Source organism: Penicillium waksmanii, assembly GCF_028829765.1.
Source record: "Penicillium waksmanii strain IBT 27052 chromosome Unknown utg000008l:1.0-5622682.0:1.0-5626561.0, whole genome shotgun sequence".
Lineage (NCBI taxonomy): Eukaryota > Fungi > Ascomycota > Eurotiomycetes > Eurotiales > Aspergillaceae > Penicillium > Penicillium waksmanii.
In genome coordinates, this window is record NW_026643254.1 from 3466948 (window position 1) to 3486956 (window position 20009).

Here is a 20009-nt window from a genome sequence, read left to right on the forward strand (position 1 = left end):
ATACAGTATTGTGTATCCTGTACCATGTATCATGTATCAGGCAATACCGGCTGGCTATACACAGTACCCTGCCAACACTACTGAGTCAGTACCCTTTTGGTACTTGGCCATACAGTGCCAGTGCAATAGCAGCCCCCAGTTACTCCGTAGTCACCCTCACCCTCTCTCGCCCAGCCCAGATTCCCCTCTCCTGCTTTCTTGCTTTCTTCCCACCATTACACACGCCTCCCACATCCTCTCCCTCCACCCCTGGTCCATTCTCACCACCGGTCCTGGTCCTGGTCCTCAATAAGGCCTTTCCATCTGATTCCCCCCTCATTTCCTCTTCGACTTCGTCTACTCGCCCCTGTTCGACTCTCGATTGACCGCCTGCGATCGCCTCCTTCACTTTCAGCAAGGGTCGGACCACCTTTCCCCCTCCCAGAAGAACGCAAATCTCGGGGTCACCAACGTTTTATCTGGAGGAGGAAGGACAAACGACCCGATTGACGACCTCGAGGAATCCATCATTATCGCCAGGAAAGGGAAAGAAGCTTCGACAACGTACGTCGCGACACCATCTCTCATCCGTCCTTCCGTCCCGGTCAACACCCGCCAACACCAAACCTGGATGCCGCATTTTTGCTGATGTAGCTGTCGCCCATATAGTATAATTTTCTTCGATTCTTCTCGCCCACCATGGCGACTAGACCACCCATCATGCCGCCCCATAATGAGACGGAGCACACCATCAGTCGCATCACACGCGAAGGAAAACAACTCACATATAAATTGAGTGTGATGCAACAACCCGAACGTGCCAGAGCCTGTGGTGCTGGAGCCAAGTGTAGGTCATCCCAACAATCTCCTCCCTCTCGCTGCCCCATCACCATCACCATCACCAATGGTAGATCTCGTCGCCACTTCAGTGTTTGTTGACTCGACAAAATAGCATCCGCCGACCGTCGTCCGGTAGACCCGCCGCCCGTGGTCGAACTGCGAATCTTTGAATCCGAACCTGGCAATGAGGCCCATAAAACCGATATCACCTTTGCCTACAATGCCAATTTCTTTCTATATGCGACCCTGGAGGCTGCGCGTTCCATCGCTCACGGTCGAGTGGCTGGCCCGCCGTCGTGCCCCGTATTAACTGGTGTGCCGGTCGCCGGTGTTGCTTACCTCGATCGCCCCTCGCAGGCTGGTTATTTCATCTTCCCGGACTTGTCAGTTCGCCATGAAGGCCGGTACCGCCTGGCCTTCCACCTATACGAAGAGATCAAGGATGCGAAAGATGCCGACAAGGACTCGGATCTTCCCCTTCCCAATCAAGTCGGCGGCCGCGGTAATGCCGGCGCCCCTCAAGCGTTCTTGAATTTCAGACTCGACGTCAAGTCAGTGCCTTTCACTGTCTATAGTGCGAAGAAGTTTCCTGGTCTGGCTACCAGCACATCTCTCAGTCGTATTATCGCCGAGCAAGGATGTCGTGTACGCATTCGTCGTGATGTTCGCATGAGACGACGAGGTGATAAACGCGAGGAGGAGTACGACTTTGACGAGGAGAGGGCGGCGGCGGCTGTATATGCACGATCGTCCGACCGATATTCAACACCAGATCGCTACGTCACAAATTCGGTGGAGCGCCCCCGATCAAATAGCAATGGGAGCGCGATGGCCTCGCCATACGGATATGGTCCCGACCTTCAACGGCGGCCGTCAGCACCCGACTATGGTTTCCAGTGCCCCCAACCGCCCTTCCAGCGACCGATGCCGCCCGCCCCTATGCCTCACGATGGAACCCCCAGCTATCAATCACACCTCTCCTTCGGTTCGACACCAACTCAATATCCTGCTCCTCATATGCCTCCTACCCCGCCACCTATCGCCGGTCCCGGAATGTACTCACCTCATACATCTTATGCCAATATTCGTGATCCTTCCATGACGTCTGAATATGAAGTAACGCCCGCTGGATATCCCATGGCACCACCCATGGTGGAACGGAACGGAGGCTATCCAAAGAATAATATGACATCGTATCGCATGGAGACACCGAAAGCACCGCCATATGTGGATATGAACATGGCAGATCCGATGAACCCATACTCGATTCCCGCAAACTTGATGCCAAGGGCTCAAACGCCTGTCTCAACCACCCCGTCTGTTACCCCCCCAACCTATGAAGACTGTACCCAGTGATTTTGCGAACCTGCAAGGCATGCACGGTCATGGTATCCAGCCGTCTATCGAGTATTCCACACCCGCCCCGAGCTACGACTCCGTCTCAGGGAAGCGAATGCTCTATCACACCGGACACCCCGGACACCCCGGACACGGTGGAGTCACTGGCAGCAAACGCAGCCATGAAGATTCTTTTGGCCTAGACGAACGTTCGATGCAAAATGGCATGCGGCCTGATAATGAATCCTATAGCATCAATGCCACCCGTGATTACTCTGCGGAAAGCCGAGCAGCTTTAATGGCCGAATATGGCATCGATATGGCATACAAACGTGCCAATGGGCGAGTGGTGATGAAGGCACCACATGTGACTTCATAAAAAAAAACATTTGATTCGACCTCTGATCAAATCTCGTTCGGTTGGGCTATGGACCATCCGTCGGACAATACCTCCCAGAGCTTGCTCTGATCCTTTGACGCAAGAGCGCATCCCGCAGTTCCATGCGCCGAACTCTTTGCAGTTTTTTGTACATGAATTCTTTCCCTCTTTTGACCTTCCCTTGCCTCGTGCCTAGATATCTCGATGCATTATTTTGTCACGCTCTTGTTCAGGAAGCCTCTGTTTTTGATCGTTTCATTCCTGCGTGGAGAACCGGCTGGTCACTGGGCTCCTTGGATTGTTCTCTTATTCCCCGATCCGATCAATCACCTTCCACCCTTCTACGTATTCATCCTTCAGCCTCCGCAGCGCTCTCTTCCTTTCTTGACTCTCGAGGGGTCTGTGACCCGATCATCCACCAAAAAGCCTACCCGGGGATGCAATCCCTGCCGGCAGCACGTGCGAAGGGTGGAATTCCCATCCCTCCAATCTCCGCCCGAACGGCAACCGGGAAGACTACGCAGTCTGGCAGGGGGACGAACCATAAAGTTGACTCTCGCCTGGCATCACCTTCTCTTGTTGCGGCTTGGGTTAATGGGAATTGGTTTTGGTTTTCTCTCTCTTTCTTTCATCTCAATCATTTAGTGTTGTTTTTCGCGATCGTGACCCTACAACCCCTACCATTTGGGCGTGGCGGATTGGTATATTATGAAAGTGCATTGGAGAGACGTTTCGATGTTGGATTCGCTTGCTTGATCTCCACCGGGGCGCTATATCCTGTTTTTTTTGCCCCCGAGGGCCAGTTGCTTAATCTCTTACTCTTACGGCGTTGTGGCATCTCCTTGATACCTAGCATTGTTGTCCGAATCGATAACTTGAACTGTTCCCTCCTTTTCGCGTAATCATTGTATGTATATTAAAGTGGATGAACCGATTTCATTGTATCTCATTCCATCATTCCTCGGGACACACGTCCGCCTGAGACAGGTGGAATCCTGAATCTATGTCGATCGATCTGCCTCCCCGCAAGGATTCCGGGTATATGGAAACCCTGCTTCCATGTGCCTACAGCCTGTCTCCCTCTTGGAAGAACGGAAGGTAGCCTAGTCAATAGTGTATGCAGTGGATATTAACCAACTGCAAATTGTCAAACTTGCATGAATGAGTAAATAATTGAGTCTGATACTTAGTAGTAGCCCTGGAGTATAAGTGGAGAGAGGTATACCCTAGGGTAGTCCCCACACCACAACAAACTTCCCCCCCTGGGCAAGTGCGGAGTATGTTGTAAACAAAAACGGACTTGGCCCCATCTCTTTGTTGTCTTCTTACTACGAGTACCTTGAATCCCTCTCTCCTCTCTCCTCTTTTCTTCTCCTGTTCTCTACTCCCTTGACTCATGTCATCCCCTCTCACCAGCCCATATTTACTCTGTACCCTTTCCGTTTAAAGGGCGCGGGGAACGTTACCAGGGAGAATGAAGGACGCCCCGGGCGCCAAGGTGAGCTCCCTTGCACTTTGGATCTAGGAGAAGGCCCTACGTGGCAAGGAAAGCGATAAAAGAAGGAAATGTCTCTAACTCGTTTGTCTTGAACAGGTTGCCCCCAACGAGACCGTCAGTATGGACCTCGACACCAGTCCCGCGGATCAGCGCACCTCGCGCAAGCACCTGCGCAGCAGCTCCGACGATTATAACTACGAAACCAGCTCCGATGAATCCGGTCGCTTCGACGACGCCGATGAACCGGAGATTGAAGATTATAAATCGCCCTCGGCCAAGTCCGTGAAACGCCGCCGCTCCAATGACTGGCCGCTGCCCGACGAAGCTGCAGACTATGGGCATGACAACCGTCGTCACGCACGCGGTGGGAATGGTGGGATAGGTGCTAGCCTCGGCGCTCAGTTCAAGTCTTCCCCACGAGCGTCCCCTCGTGCCTCGGCGACTTCGCTTCGTGGCAGACACAGTGCTGCGGCCGCACACAGCCCACGTCACTTGCTGGGACGCCGGTCGCGTTTTGTGGAAGCGACGATGAGTGATAGTGTCAGCGAGAAGCCACCGAGTATTTTTATGCACGAGAGTAAGCGGATTGCGCCTCAGCAGCAGCATCAGCAGCATCGTTCGTCCGGAATCTTTCGCTTTGGGAAGGCCATTGCTTCGGCCTTCAATCCTTTCGGAGGTTGGAATAGGAACTCGCCTGAACATGAGGTTTCTCACAAGCCAAAGCCTCAAACGGATGCTCTTACCCAGGCAGAACTGGCTTATGCGGAGTTGAAGAAGGCCGGCTATAAGGGTACCAACAAAGGTTCCTACACGCAGAGCCAGAATACCGACCAGGCGAACGCCGACCAGACATTCCAGGCTATCCTGGAGAAAATGGGCCACGGAGGTACCATTGGAGATGCAGCCCACCCGCTAGCGGATCAATTTGATGGACCTGGTGGTACACCTTCGCGCTCATCATCGAAGGCCTCGAAGCGCTCATCTTTCCAAGACCTTCGCAAGGTCGGACTCCCATTTGGCAGGCCCCAAGAAACGACCACCGTCGCACCGCCAACATACATCGAGCGATCATCTGAAGAATCCGTTGAAAATACTGGGCTTCGCAAACAAAAATCACGCAGGGAGCTTTCACGACAAGCCAAGCTCCTCAAGAAAGTCAGCAACCTTGAAGACAAGCTCGACCGTGCTCGTCGCGAGCTTCACCAGATCAGTGGAAATGAGGAGCGGGTGCCAGAGCCAACACCAGAGCGCAGATCCATGAGCATTGATATGGACCCTGGCAGTTATCCACGCAAATTCGTCCCCGGTGCACTCCCAACACTACCATCAGAACGACTTCTCGACCAACAAGCGACAATCGCCGAAACGCCCGAGCCCGAGATGGGCGTCTTGACCGCTTTACCGTCCGTGGAGGGCCGAAGAAGCGTCTCGATCGAAGAACAGGGACCATGCCCAAGCCCAATTGTGGGCAAGTCCCCGAAGAGGCGGTCGAGAGATTCGCGGCCGTCTTCCATGGGTAAGGAAAGCTCCTCCCGCAAAAGGAAGTCCCCCGTTCCTGAACCAGTCGATAGTCGGAAACCTCCTCAGTCCAACCCAACGCGCCCCGATATCAACGACGTCGCCCTTTCGATCGAATATGACCACCTGATCGACTCGGGCCTCCTTAGCCCCCTTCGGCAAACTAAATGGCCGAAATTCGAAGCTGGCGATAGCCCCGGCTCGGTAGAACGTACGCGATCCAATATCAGCCACGGAGCCGCCGCACAAGAAGAAGATTCATACAACAAAAGGTCCACATCAGCTCAGTCCCGAAAATCTTCTGCCAGCCTGAACCGCTCACCAAAATCCAAGGCCGTAAAATCCTCGCCCCATATCCGTACGCAACCAGGCCGTTCGAATTTGCGCTCTGTCTCGCCTTGCGCCATGAGCGATTCGGCACACAGATCCCCCGGCAACTGGATCTCTCCCTCGCCACCTCCTTCAAAAAGTAAAGCACATCAGGCGTTCTATCTTCAGCCGCATCTCCACCTCGATCCGGATCGGACGCCACGCTCTTCACCTGGCAAATCTAGCCCAAGGAAACGAAGATGGCAGGATGCGGATATTCCACCCGTCCCTCCGCTTCCTGAGGAGCTTCTTCCAAATGCAGCAAAGGTAAATAAGTCGCCATCGAAGATGAAAAGTCCGAGAAACGAGCCTGCGATGGCTTTAGAGCCGCAGTCTTTTTCTGTTCAGAATCAGCAGTCGACCGCGACCGGGCTTGAGGACTTCCCCTGGCCTTCGGATATTTTTTAAATGAACATTTCTCTCTTGACTATCTTTGATGATAGTGTCGGGTGGGTTGCTTCGGTGTCATTTCCTGGCATGGGTTGGTGTGTTTTGTTTGATCGTCCTGACGGCTTCTCACGATTTTATGAGTTTATACCCTGGAGTTCGGGTGCTGATTGTTTTGAGGTAGTCGTTCAATTTAAATATTTTTCTCCCTGGTCCTCTTCAACCCTCTTCCAATGATAGACGTTAGCATTGTGGATGCGTGATTCCTTAGTAGATACTAGTAGGTAGAATCTGCAAAAGTGCCCCCAATCTTGACCCATTCATTCTGAATCTCCTCACTCGCGATGAACCTCCGCGTTCTTGGGTAATAACAGCCAGCTCGCACCAGCAGCACCGAGTAAGCCGACCAGCATAGGTTGTAATACCTTAACACCCACCCGAGCCGCGATAATACCAGTGATGGCGGGGAAGATCGAGCCACCAATCTGACCGAGGACAAAGACGAAGGCTTCGCGAATTAGCAATGATTTTATTGGAGGAGGCATGAAGTCTCTCACCTATTGCCGAGGAGCGTATCTCTGGCCTGAATATTTTGGATCCGACGGAGATACCCTTGAATCAAATCATTGGTTAACTACTTGCAGGTAGGTGTACTCGTGAAAGAGTTGGGCGATAACTAGAGGAGAGGATTACCGTTGCGAAGAATGGGCCAGAGAAAAAACCTAACAGACTAACAGCCACAGCTTCAGTGATGATATTCGGAACCCTAGCTCGAAGTTAGCAGCCATACCCGACAGGTGATGAGATAGCACGTACAGCCAGAATACCAATTGCAAGCCAACGCAAAGAACCGCATAAATGAAGATCATTCTCCTCTCGCCTAGTCGATGAGTGGGTTCAGCGAGAACCAGTCGGCCTAGAAACGCTCCGCCATAAAAGCCCGCGGGCACATATCCCATATTCTTGACGTCTCCGTTTCGCACCTTGATCAGGTACTCGACCATCCACCCACCAGCCGTGATGGCGGCACCAAGGAAGAAAAAGAAGAATAGACTCAACAGCCAGACTCCAGGCGTAGATAGTGTCTCCTTGATTTCCTTGGCAGCTGCTTTTCCCGTTGACTCTCGCTCTGGCTGGTACGTTTCGGAAGAGAGGGCGTCGTCACTGGTCGCACCCTGGGTGACCTTCTTCCTAGACAAGACAGCAACACGATCATGAAACGACAATCCCACTAAAGCGAAATTAACAACCCCCAGTCCCAAAGGAAAAATATAAAACAAATTCCACCTAGACTGAGCATTCGCCGAAGCCACCCCCCGTCGCAACAAATGGCCCAACAAGACAACCAGCCATATACATAGCATGAATAAACCCCAACCATCGATGCGCAGCACCCCGCAATTCCGAAACAAATGTATTTGCATGGGTATCATTATACGCCTGGCCAAGCGACGCAAGGAAAAACGTCACCGCGTAAAGCGGGAAAGGCGCGAACCAGGATCGCAAGACGTGAGCGAGGACTTGCAAGGCTGCGCCGATACACAGGATTGAGCCGAGATCTAGATGTTGGCAGATCGTGCTGTTGGTCAATGCGGCGATGAACCACCCGCCGAATGTCGTGCCGTAGAGTATGGCGATTGTGTTGGTGTTGATGTTGTAGCTGCGGATTATGTAGGGGATTAGGGAGCCGAGACTACCGTCGTTGACGCCGGCGACGAAGAAGGAGAGGCCTGCGCTGAGGATTTTGGGGTATAGCCATTTTGGGGGTTGGTCTTGGGATGGGGTTTGAGCTGAGGTGTGGCTCTGTGAGGTCCGAGTTTGTAGGATGATTGTTTCTGTTTCTGTTTCTGTTTCTGTTTCTGTTTGGGTCTGGGTCTGGGTCTGGGTTTGAGTGCTCATCGTGCTGATGGTCGAGTGTGAGGTGGAATGAGAAGCAAGGATGTTGTGGGATTTGGTGAGGGGACGAGGACGAGGATGAGGATGAGGGTGTTGTTCTGCTGATCCCAGGCTGGACCTGCGGGAACACGGGCCGATCTTGCCTAGGGCATACAACAGTAGACCGTATATGCGGTTTTAGTTGGATATCGGCGTGGGACTTGAATCCGGGGCCGGCTGAACTCCGGCGAATCTCGCGCGGAGAAAAGTGAAAAGTGGGGGACATCAAGTGGAGTAGAAGTTGGCTCTTTTGCCGAATGTAGTTGATAAGCCAGCCGCTAAAAAGGCGCTAGAAGGAAATACGAATGGTTATCGTGAATTATTCCGAGAGAAAAAGTGTTGTCATTGTGCTGACTCTATAGTCAGTGCGTTAAGTCAGATATTTAGGTAAGTACACCATTTTTATTAAAAATGTCTGCCTTTTGGAATGGGGAATTCTCGTATCTGGTTTGAAACCACCGAGATCATGGGAAGGCTTCGTTCAAATCCTGTAATTCTAAAATAATTGGTTTTTTTCATTAGAAACTTCGAACTTCATTGCATCAGTTCCTCAACATTGCGCACTATCTACAAGAAAAAAAACCATTTTTTGTCCCATAAAGCTCAAGAGATATCCAACATGCCGTGCAACTGGATATCAAGAACGCTTTTCCCCACATAGATGGGATACTTCCCAGCCTGAAGCCCCCAGGCCTGCTCCTCTACATCCCACCGACTGAGATCACGACGCGTCAAGTCGAATTGAATATGCTCCTTCTTGCCGGAACAAATGGTCCTCTTCTCAAACCCACGCAGCACCTTTGGAGGCCCTCCCGGGATACCAACGTAGAGTTGAGCTACCTCTGCGGCGCGAACCTTTCCAGTGTTTTGAATAGTGCAATTTACGCTGGCGACAATGTCCCATAGCGCCTCAGACCCCCCTTCCGCAATTTTCGCACCACTTCCGGCAGCGGTATACTGCAAGTTGGCGTTGGAATGAACACTGGCATCGAGGTCCGAGTATGAGAAATTCGAGTATGTTAATCCATATCCAAACTCAAAACGTGGTTGAATTTTGTTTTGAATGAAGGCCTTGTAATCAATGTAGACTCCCTCGGTGAAATTGTCTTGAGGATAGTATTCATTTTGCGTGCCTGAAGGAATAACCGGCTCAAGAAGATCCTGGTAATCAGACTCTTTGCGGGCGACAGTGTACGGCAAGCGACCCGAAGGAGACTGTTTGCCATACATGACCTCGACTAGGGCTCGGCCGCTATCCTGGCCTGGAACATGAGCGTAAAGCACAGCAGTAATATTGGGGTTCTCAATCCACTCGTCGACAAGGCGCAGTCCCGCATTGTGAATGACAACCATAGTGTTTGGGCACTTGGCTGCGACATTCTTAACAAGCTTATCAGAAGATGGATCTGCGAGATATGGTCGATCCCAGCCTTCGGAGGAAGCCTCATTGATAAAGACGAGACAGGCATCACTGGCAGGATTCACGTGAGGCTCAAGGGATATTAAGTCCCAGGCCATGTAGGTATCGTCATCGTATGCCTGGCGTTGGAACGCGTGGAGTGGGGCATCGATGTAGGCAGGTGTACTGGCGCCAGAACCACCCCCAGCAAAGAGGGTGCCATTGAATGCGACACCTGGGCCACGGAAGCTGGGGTCTGTGCTCGATAGAAACATGTATTTCTCGGTCTCGTTATTCACCGCGCTGCCATTGGGATATGTAAGGGCATTTTGAAGGCCCATGGACCAGCCACCCAGCGAGCTGTCGTCAGCAGTATTCAAGGCAGAAGGAATAGCGTCGTATCCAAAGAGTGAGAGAAATTTCGGCTTCCGCAAAGGAAGTGCTGCTGCTGTATTCTTGACAAGAACATGACCTTCAATCGCTGATTGGAGAATGACATTCTTTGACTTTGGATCCCGGGCATCGACAAGATCATGAGGCTCGAGCAGGCTAACAGGAATACCATGACCGGGGTTTGGTATCTCGGCATACTTGTACCAAGAGGCGATAATTCGTGTTGCCATATCATCAAGTCGGAAGTCAGGCATCGAACCATTCTTGGTAGCTATGGCTAGGGTGTTATTCTCCCAATACTGGGAGTCCGGCATGGCGATGTCCATGCCTGCATTTGCACTGGCAATACCGGTGTGCTGACCAGTCCAGTCAGACACCACGAATCCTTGAAAGCCGAGTTCCCCCTTCAGCAGACCATTCATGACCTTGCTATTCTGGCATCCGTAGCTATTGTTGATGCGGTTATAGCTGCACATAACAGATCCAGCGCCTGCCTTGACGACATCCTGGAACCCCCAGAGATAAAGCTCATGAATAGTCTTGTCATCAATATTTGATGAAATAGACTGGTTATGGGAGCCCTCTAATAGCTGTGGAGAATTCCGGCTGGTCTCCTGTTCATTTCCGATGAGATGTTTGACGCATGCAATGACGTTCTGCTGCAAACCACGGACAGACTCTGCTGCGAGAGCTCCTGAAAGATAAGGATCACTTCCAAAGCCTTCCCAGTTGCGGCCTCCCGAGGCCATTCTGCCTGCTGGTCCAACAACAGGACCTAGTGCCACATTGGCACCCTTTCGCCTGAACTCAGCGCCCATGTGCTCTGCCCGAGAATGGGCAAGATCCCGGTTCCAAGACGCACCGGTGTGGATACCAGCGGGATAAGAGTTAACCATATCAACTCCACGAACACCATTACCGGCATCTTGAAAGCAAATCCCCGGAAAGTCTAGTCTCGGGACGCTGCCAGTCACTCCTGAGCATCCAGTTGTTGTTGATTCGTGTCCGTAGGTAATGTTATTTTTCTCTTCATCGGTCATCTGGGAAACGAGCTTCCGGGCTTTGGTATAGGCATCGGCCCAATCCCCCAATCCCTTTGCAACAGCTTTTTGAAATGAGGGTCAATATCACAATCAATAAGGCACGCAGAGTAGAAACCGAAACTTACGTGTATCTGGTACCGACTCTGAGCGGCCATAAGACCAGTAATTCTCGAGGTCGGAGGGACTGGATTGACCATCCTGTGCAGAAGCATGCACTGCTAGTTGCAGCACCGCAGCAAGCCCTACAATAGAAGATTTCATATTGCCAGGCACCCTGAGTTGTGAAGCAAATGATGAAGGGAATTATAACGAAAGAAACCTGGATGGTTATATAGGCTTGGGGCAAGAGTTATTTCCGAAGGCCCTTGGCCTAGGAACATGACTTTGATTGCATTGTCTTTTGAAGAATTAGTCTCCATGGTGGGGCCTGTAGTACAGCCATGGTAGTTGAGAGCAAGCCAACTACCACGGCCAAGAGATGTTGTATACTCGTACACGACGCAGAGGCTCGTGTGTTCGGAATGAAAATGACATGGTTCGGCGTCACTCGGTATAGACTTCGACGTTCCCTGAAAGGGAATAGCTAGACCTAAGCAAGTCCCAAGCGCAGATAAAATAGCGGCCAAATGCGACATCAGGATCAAAAAGGGTATCACTTACTGCGTATCAGTGGGGGGGGAATCAGATCCGGGGTTTAGCCGGGGTATGGCTGGGGCGGGTCGGATCACTATGGAAGCCGTTCAGTTCTCCCTCTCAAGGTTGTACTCAGGGAAATATGGCGCAGAGACTATCCGGTCGCTCTCCACAAACTTTTCCGATGATTGGATATCCAAGGATACGAAGGATGGAATTGGAATGCCCTTCCGAGACTGGGGTTGTTGACAGTGCGTCTTGCTGCACTCCAGGTTTTGTCCCACACAAGTTTGCGGGACACGCATGGTTTCCCCACAACCCCAGGAACGCGGAATCTGTCCGTAATTTGCCACTTTTGTTCACCGAGAGGCGTTTGTCATGATTATGCATCTACAAGTAACATAGGGAGTGTCATCTCGACGGCCCGAAGAAGAATCCGCTTTCATTCCAGTCAATTCTCGGGTTCAAGAACAGAGACCTCCGTTCCAAGGTCAATATCAGTGAACATCCACCAGCCGTTGGAGAATGGAAATGATTGAACAGCAATCTAGTGGATGTTTACAATCCCTCCTAGTCATTTAAGTCATGATATAGTTGTTATTATTCTCGATGCCTCCGTAGACAACTTGTCCTGCGCACTAGGGAAGCCGAAGCTCACCTGGGCACCCGTGACGGCGGCGCTTCCCGAGTATCTCCTATTCTCAAATTTGGATTCATACATTTGAGATCTCAATCCGTAATTAATGCGCTAGCAGGTCAGGCAAATCTCCGAGGAGGGTGTATTCTCGTCCCCGGGCCTCTTCAATGCCGAGATTCCGAGGATTAAGTTTCAATTTCTGGGTTCGGTGGAGAACGGATCAAAACCGAAATTAAAAATCGCTAATGAAGGAAGATTGAGTTCAAGGAACATAATTAAAATGAAAGAGAGAACTCAGAAACACAACTTATATATAGGCACGGAGTGTAGGATGAGATATCCACAGCCCCAGCCTAACTACTATCTAAGTTGATCCAAAAGGTGGGTTTTCCATAGGTGGAGCTATTGTTCTATTGGCTACACTCTTGTGGGATACTCTAGAGTACTGTGCTGGCTGTCAGGTCCCGATAATTGATAGGCTGCAATTATTGTCAGACGACAATTGATACTGAGATAGTAAGCTACTAAGGGGTCAACTTAATATAGTAGATGTCCGAAAGCCGAATTCAGAATATCTTAGCGTTGTCATTCTCTATTATAGATCTTCTATATGATACGGGATCAACCCCAAGAGCTGAGCTCTATTAGTTAATTATGAGTCTAGATCCATGCACCTTCCCCTGAGTTTGCCCTATCTTGCTGCAAGGAATTACTCCGCAATTCGCCAATTCGAGAATCCTCCCCAGCCTTCTCTGTCTTCTCTGTCTTGTCTGTCTTCATGTATATCGTAAAATAGAGACCTTCTTTCGATTCGTCCGGGTCCGACGAGCCTTCTGACGAAGATTCGTCACCCAACCAACCAAGATGCACTCGGCAGCCACGAAGCAGTCTATAGTTTGGATTTTGTTCTGTAAAGCGATAAAGATGCAGAAAGTTCGAGTCCGCCAACAAGCTCCCAACCGCCGCAATACTCATTGGATTCTTCGGCAAGACATGATCTGTATTCATGAGCACCGATCCTAGAATACCAAAGATAAGGACCAGCCCTAGCATTACTTCAAGTACTCTGGTCGAGATTTCATCTTGCTGAACGCGGAGATTTTTCGGCACGGTCAAGTTGCCAGAAATAGGTTTGTTGTCCAGTGTCCCATTTGCAGCCAAACGAGCGTATGCTTTAAGCGGCTGTGCCCTCACAATCCTCTCCTGGCGCTTGATTGCCTCCCGGACCTTCGCATCGTATTGAGGTTCGCGGAGAAACTCCTTCGGGACTTTGTAGCGTCCATTCAGCAATGAGCTAAAGACATTGTCGATTCTAATATCTTCCTTTGTGAGATCTTTATCTATATAGTAACTAGTCAGAGTATCCAAATTGTAGATATCCCAGACTCCATTGAAATGCGGAAGAGGGTTGACAGAAGACTCGTCGGGTATCGGTGGGTGGTCCGAGGGTATATCAAAGCCGGGGAGTTTGAAACGAGTAATGGTATCGACAGATTCGATCTTGCCAGCACAAGTCATTGAACTTATATGATGCATAGTCAAATTCTCAAAGTACCCCCACACATACATCGTAAGGCGAGATTGGGTAGCCTCGCCGGTCCCAAAACAAAATATTGGAAACGTCTGTCCGAAATAACCGTCCTCGGGAAAATCAATGTTGTAATACGCATCGTCGTTAGTGAGAAATGTAGAATTCGCGCCGGGAACAGGGCAATCGTGGTTGGGCGGATAGAAGTGGATGTTAAACAGGCTCAGCCATGGCCCACCAGAGCCGTCTGCTAGGCCCTGGGAAGTATATGTAGAGAATCCCGGAAATTCTCCTTTGAGGCTTTTCAGCGTGTAGTTCAGCGCTTTTCCAGTTGCAAAAGTACAATCCGAAGATCCCCTGATAGCTGGGATGCGGACATCCGCATACAGATCTTCATTCGCGGTCCAATCTGAATATTCAGGAAAGGACAACTCGGGGAAAACTAGGTCTTCAAAGGTCCATTCGGGATAGCTGAGGTTGTCATTGAGAATATAGTCCGCAGTAATGAAGGCAGGTGTATCTGCCAGGAGAGCAGAAACATTAGGCGATTTGAAGAGGGTCTCCTGCGTGAAGTTTGAATTGAGGATCTGGGGCACTTCGACCGCTGAAAAGAGACCACTAGTCACGATCGTAAGAAACGAAGCAACTAATGTTGCCAATGTCGATGAAAAAACCGCGAAATTTCCGGTTCGGACCGCCCGGAAAAGATTTGTTATACGCAAGGCGTCGAGAAAGTTTGTTGCCAGAACATCAAAATCGATACCTTGAGCTTTCTGCAAGCCGACATAGGGTGCAAGAATCCTTGCATTAGATTCCAGGCTTCCGATTGACAGACCTATCACCATCATGACCAAGGAAGGAACAGTTGTCCAAAGGTAATGGATTGTGCCATTATCAGAAGCCTTGCCTAGTCCATGGTTCTTTTGAGAAATATGTAGAAGAGTCTCGAGGGCTATGATGACCCCTGTTATCACACAAAAGATAGGTATTCGAGACCAAATGTTCGGAAATGGCTTCCAAAACAAATTGGGCTGACGGGTGCAGCCTGAATTCTGAGTAGCATATTTACCGCGAGAATTGACGTATGACTCATCCCCATCAGCTTCAATCGAGGCCCCTTGTCGATGATTCCGCAAGAAGTACTTATTTTCACTGGTCCTCTCCTTCAAGACTTCGAGAGTCGAGGCGCCGGTCCCGCCGAGAGATCGTCGGAGTATCTGACTATTACTCATGATGTTGGCAATGGTTGATATGTTGCTCGGGTTTTGAGAAAGATTCCCATCATTCGGCCGCAGCAGAACCATGGCAACTGCTATCAGAGCCGATATCACCAAACAAACTTCAAGTACCCGCAGTGGCGACTGCATCACCAACACACGGTTATCCTCGACTATAATGGAGCCATTGGTCTGTGTGACCTTTTGTTTCCTAAGACCGCCATGTATGACCTGGGCAGCCATTGAACGATAAAAAGTCGAGGCCACTTCCTCAAGCACGCCATCTTGTAATAACACTTGTGCAGAACCAGTTTTTCCGGCAATCCATGTGCCAAGCTGGATTGTGTAATCAATAGGCACTTGTGGTTGTATCGAGGAATCAATATCTACCTCTGGGGGTTCGATGTCGTTATCCAAAAATGCAGGGTGCGCAGCAATGGGTCGATTAACTGCATTCCCCCAAGCAGACCCTTGCATCACTTGATCAGATATATCCCAGGCAGTGGGATTCGTAAAATCTGGCTTTTCTGTTCCAATTCTCTTGAGGACCGGTGCAGTTTCCAACTGACTCAAATTGGATGTGGCTTCCATGTTGACAAGGGAAAAGCGGGGCTTGCAGAACATTTGAACTGAGTTGTCGAGGACAATCTCGTACCTATGTGTCCAAAATGTGGAAGGGTGAGATGTATGGTTTTCAAGCATTCTTCCAAGATGGTAATGCGTCGCAAATACCAATATGCGGCTTCGATCCGTGTCGGTCGAGTTTTCACAGGTTACAGAATACATCATTGCTTTATAGGGGTTCCAACCCTTTGTTGAGAAGTTATCAAGACCTGTCAGATTGAAGATAGTGCAGGAAGGCGTCGTGATTCTGTTGTTTAAAAAGTCGAAAGTATTGCCGCCCCATGTATCGTTGGATCTTGCTACCTCCCACTGATCCACTACTAGCGTAGCATGTTCGCATTCTAGATCTGCTTCCATGGCTCGTATCGGGGCATGTATGGCCGAGACTCCCGAAGCACTCGGGTTACTGAAGCTCTGAAAGGCCAAATTTGCATTGGTGCCACTTGGGTATATCAGATTCTCGAACTGCACCTGATTGAGTGTGTCGAATGCTTTAACTTTAAGAGTGGTATCGTTGAACGCCGGGTTGTTTCCATCAAATATATCAGCTAGTTGAATAGGGACGTTCAACTTTTGCACATGAACTCTCTGCAGAGAGAGCAGACTTGTGGAGAACAGAATTGCAAGCTGTAATAGTAGAGAACAGGCGATCCCTGCGGCAACAATGAAGTGGCGATGTTTGAGCGATTTCCATAGTGCGACGGGCGGAATATTGTCGTAGTCTAGAAGCAAACTCTTGTCGACTTCTTCTGGTTGCTGCAGCGATCTCCATGGCGCATTTTGCTTGGCTTGAAACTCCGTACGCGCCCACAGTGCGCTGATGATAGTCAGGATCGCGGTTGGTGTATAGGTCCAGACATAGTGAAGACGTTCGACCGAAGATGCGAGCCCGTTCTGAGATTGTGAGATATGGTTCAATACCTCAAGGGCTGCAACTATTGCACAAGTGGCGAAGATGAAGCAGGTTATGACCAGCCTCCGTAAATAAAATGGTCGCCATGGCGTCGGTGGAGGTTGGCCATGGTCTTTGGAAGGCGGAGGAAGTGGATCTTTCCTTTTATTGAGAAATTCCCACCTAGGCATGACTAAGCTCTGATAAAGACCAGCCTTGAAATAACACAAATGAACACGAATAATCTCGGGGAAATAAATCTTTCTAATTAAATAGTTGTCGGTTACCCAACCCAACTGCATACTAATTATTGGACCCCACGTTGGAAAAGAAACTTTCAGAATAAGCGCTGTACTACTGTCGCCCGTGCTTGAGCTGAAACATGCCACCACAGCACAGGCTTGGCTGCATATCGGGTACGCGCCTGTTCTCACATATTTCCTAATCACGTAAAGCCTTGATGAGATACCTCGTATTTACAAACTGGCCCAGCGGCGCGCCCGGATTCTCAAACTATTTGGAAAGCACCATGATTCGTGATGGGATAAGCCGATAAATAAAAGGGCCACCTTAGGGCGAGCTTCCCAGCTAAAATTAGAGTATAATTTATTCAATCTACCGCTTGCGATGGTTCTGGCAGACGATAGCCCCTTATAAGTTTCTCTTGACCTCCCTAATAGCCTCAATCCCGTGATCGCCACTTCCTGTGGTTCTATCAATCATACGGTAATCCTACCTAGGTATTTGGTGCATTCGCATTCCCCAGAAGCGCTCTTGATATCATGGGCCCCGCTTTTAAGGGTTTTAAGGGTCCGGCGCTTTGATACTCTCAAGGAAGCGCCGGACAAGCCACCCTTTCTGAGAATTGTTTATCTCGATACCACTAAATCCCCAGAAAAAAGAATTTGCATGTTATGAGGAGCATTCTGTCATCCCGTAGGGTATCTAACGATGTGTCGTACAGCAGTGCCGAGCATCTATGTAGGAAAGAAAGGAGCATTTTATTAGGTCAAAGGTCAATGTGAGGGTCGCCGCGATCGAGGAGAGGAAAAGAAGGGCATGGTGAAGTAAACGGAGGAAGGCATAAATCTACCCAGGATAGTGAATACCAGAAGAGATAAAATAAAATATACTGCAACAGCGATATAAGAATGCCAATACAGCCGAAGCAAGACAAGGTATGCGAGGACGGAATCTACAATACTACCAAGAACTATCCTCGATTCAAAAAGACGGTGTTGATTAATTGTAATTAAGCACTACAGAATAGCAGTCGCATTTGCATGAGACCCAACACCACCTGGGTACTGTCAGCGGCTATTTCCAACACAACCACACAGAGCACATTTGAAAAACTTACCAGGCATATTCGCAGGGGCACTTGTCATAAAAAAGGTCCATTTACCAAGCGCCCTGCATTTAGCCGCCAGCTTCTCCAAATCCCACATCTCACCAATTGGGCAACCCCAAAGCGACAGCATACTCTGATGTAAGCTTATATGATCCGGTCCAAAATCCGGTGGAGGCCAGACCTCGAAAGTTGGCGAATCACCAACCCCCCCCCGGCAAAATAGCAGTCGTGTAACCAGTCCCGCAAGGGCTTTTCACGCGAGAGTCCTGCGAATTCCACTTTTTTGCGAGTAGCTGCGGCATGGCGTTCATCTGGGCTGAGTTTATAATACTCCTGTACGAAGCCGGAGCGTACGAATAGCACATCTCCTGGTCGGATATCGCCACCTTGCGATTCAGGTCGAATATCAAGACCTTGGGTGGCGGCGCAGGCTTGGATCTCAGCGAGAGAAATCGCGTGTGCTTTATATGGGTGGTATGGCTTATTGTGAGTATGCGCATAGTGATAATAGTCCAAGAGCACGCCTCGACCAGCAATACCGTGGTCTGCCCAGTGATGAATGCTACAGCGAAGGTTGGGATTTTCGCCCACGAAATCGGAGCTTTTCGCCTGCATCCATCTGTCAGTATCTAGCAGAGAGAGGGCTAAGTTTGACGCCATACCCCATTATAGAAGGTCTTAGTCGGGACATGGCAAAACTAATTGATGATAGTTAGCCGATCAGCTGTGGGATATTTGAAAACAGTTCCATTCTGGGAATTTACATGTCTGAAGCCATCCCACTGGGTACTGCTCTGTGTATTCATGGTATAGGTATCGTCATATCCCATATCTGCAATGTTCGTTTTGATTTTGTGCTGGAATACTTCACGACCGAACGCAGGCGTCGTGGGTACATTCAGGGGAAGGCTAATAGATTGCAAGGTTATTATAGGCCAGTTGGGTATTTGAGCAGTTGCAGCAAGACTCACTCCAGTCGAACCATATGCCCAGTCTTGATCTCCGCAGCAGCCGCCTTGACTCGTTCTGGCGTCAAAAGATTCAGTCTTCCAAGCTATATCAAACAATATTAGCAGCTGAACGATGCTATGACCAATGTACATATACCTGATCTTCCTTGCCCCAGACCCAAGCCGCACCTTGAGGGGCATCAGGCAATGTCGGAAGCTCGTCGTGAGAAGGGAACCTGAGGGAATTGGGGTCCCATGGCAACTGCTGCGGTGACTGAGCTTGCGACATCTTTGATTCTTTCGTTTCAAGATGATTCGAAATTGCGAAGAGTCGACCGGTCGAATTCGAGGGTGGCATATTCGCTTAATGGTAAGTGTTTGAGCTGAGACTACGTAGACTTGTTGAGTAGGCCAATAGAACTGGTGTCACATTAATATGAGTACAGTGGACCTAGGCGGAGGTGCGGGGATGCGAAATCCTTGCCGAAAAGAGTCCATAAGTACCGAGGATGTTGGAGCATGGCGTGTCGGAAACCGGAGAGGGCTTCTCCACTTGTGCTCCGAAATGCTTCCTCGAGTCCACTGGGTCATCGTGACGGGAATTGTAAACAGTGATCTGGACTGATTTGTCATGAAACTTCGAACTAGACGTGGTCGGCGAAGACCTGAAATTCGAATACTACATTGAGGAGAGAGAATTTACGAGTCAAAGCCAGACTTTTTTTAGAGGGCTTAAAAGCCCTCCATTTTCCTTTTTCATTGATGGGAGTTGTCTCCTCAAGTCATGGATATGATACATCCGCATGCAAAGGCCACCAAGCCCATAGATAAATTGGCCTTGAGATGATTACGACCATACCCTCAAGCGAGATGCATGTCGCAAGCCATCGGCGCATCTGTGATGTCGAAACAGAGCACACCAGGTAAAAAATTCCCACCCAAAAGACTTAGCAGGAACGACGCTGAAAAGGGGTATGCTTGACGTAAGACAGAATAAAGAGAAAAAGATTCAAACACCCTAACAGAAACAGAAAACACCCATAGTTGCCGGCCGCAAAAAAAAATCGTATTGCCGTCCCACAATGCCCAGTCCATGTTC

At 49.8% G+C, this 20009-nt stretch overlaps 6 protein-coding genes across 6 annotated transcripts; 2 read left to right on the plus strand and 4 right to left on the minus strand.

Moving 5' to 3' along the window:
• Positions 1-678: 678 nt before the first annotated feature.
• On the plus strand, positions 679-2536 carry veA (sexual development activator VeA; the record flags this gene model as incomplete). Its single annotated transcript, XM_057268853.1, has 3 exons — positions 679-826; positions 932-2135; positions 2173-2536. 3 exons carry the CDS (start codon positions 679-681, stop codon positions 2534-2536), a joined length of 1716 nt encoding a protein of 571 aa, XP_057119530.1.
• A 1618-nt stretch (positions 2537-4154) lies between these two features.
• Positions 4155-6329, plus strand: N7481_009635 (putative nuclear RNA binding protein; the record flags this gene model as incomplete). The annotated part of the gene is made up of 1 exon (XM_057268854.1): positions 4155-6329. The coding sequence occupies one exon, from the start codon at positions 4155-4157 to the stop codon at positions 6327-6329; it is 2175 nt and encodes a 724-aa protein (XP_057119531.1).
• Positions 6330-6643: 314 nt separating this feature from the next.
• N7481_009636 (MFS transporter) lies at positions 6644-8207 on the minus strand (the record flags this gene model as incomplete). The annotated part of the gene is made up of 5 exons (XM_057268855.1): positions 6644-6816; positions 6866-6920; positions 7002-7074; positions 7125-7600; positions 7647-8207. The coding sequence occupies 5 exons, from the start codon at positions 8205-8207 to the stop codon at positions 6644-6646; spliced, it is 1338 nt and encodes a 445-aa protein (XP_057119532.1).
• Positions 8208-8846: 639 nt separating this feature from the next.
• Positions 8847-11339, minus strand: N7481_009637 (beta-glucosidase; the record flags this gene model as incomplete). The annotated part of the gene is made up of 2 exons (XM_057268856.1): positions 8847-11140; positions 11204-11339. 2 exons carry the CDS (start codon positions 11337-11339, stop codon positions 8847-8849), a joined length of 2430 nt encoding a protein of 809 aa, XP_057119533.1.
• A 1669-nt stretch (positions 11340-13008) lies between these two features.
• N7481_009638 (DUF3433 domain-containing protein) lies at positions 13009-16800 on the minus strand (the record flags this gene model as incomplete). The annotated part of the gene is made up of 1 exon (XM_057268857.1): positions 13009-16800. The coding sequence occupies one exon, from the start codon at positions 16798-16800 to the stop codon at positions 13009-13011; it is 3792 nt and encodes a 1263-aa protein (XP_057119534.1).
• Positions 16801-17868: 1068 nt separating this feature from the next.
• Positions 17869-19268, minus strand: N7481_009639 (uncharacterized protein; the record flags this gene model as incomplete). Its single annotated transcript, XM_057268858.1, has 7 exons — positions 17869-17909; positions 17970-18093; positions 18162-18569; positions 18623-18658; positions 18725-18869; positions 18932-19014; positions 19068-19268. 7 exons carry the CDS (start codon positions 19266-19268, stop codon positions 17869-17871), a joined length of 1038 nt encoding a protein of 345 aa, XP_057119535.1.
• Positions 19269-20009: the final 741 nt, after the last annotated feature.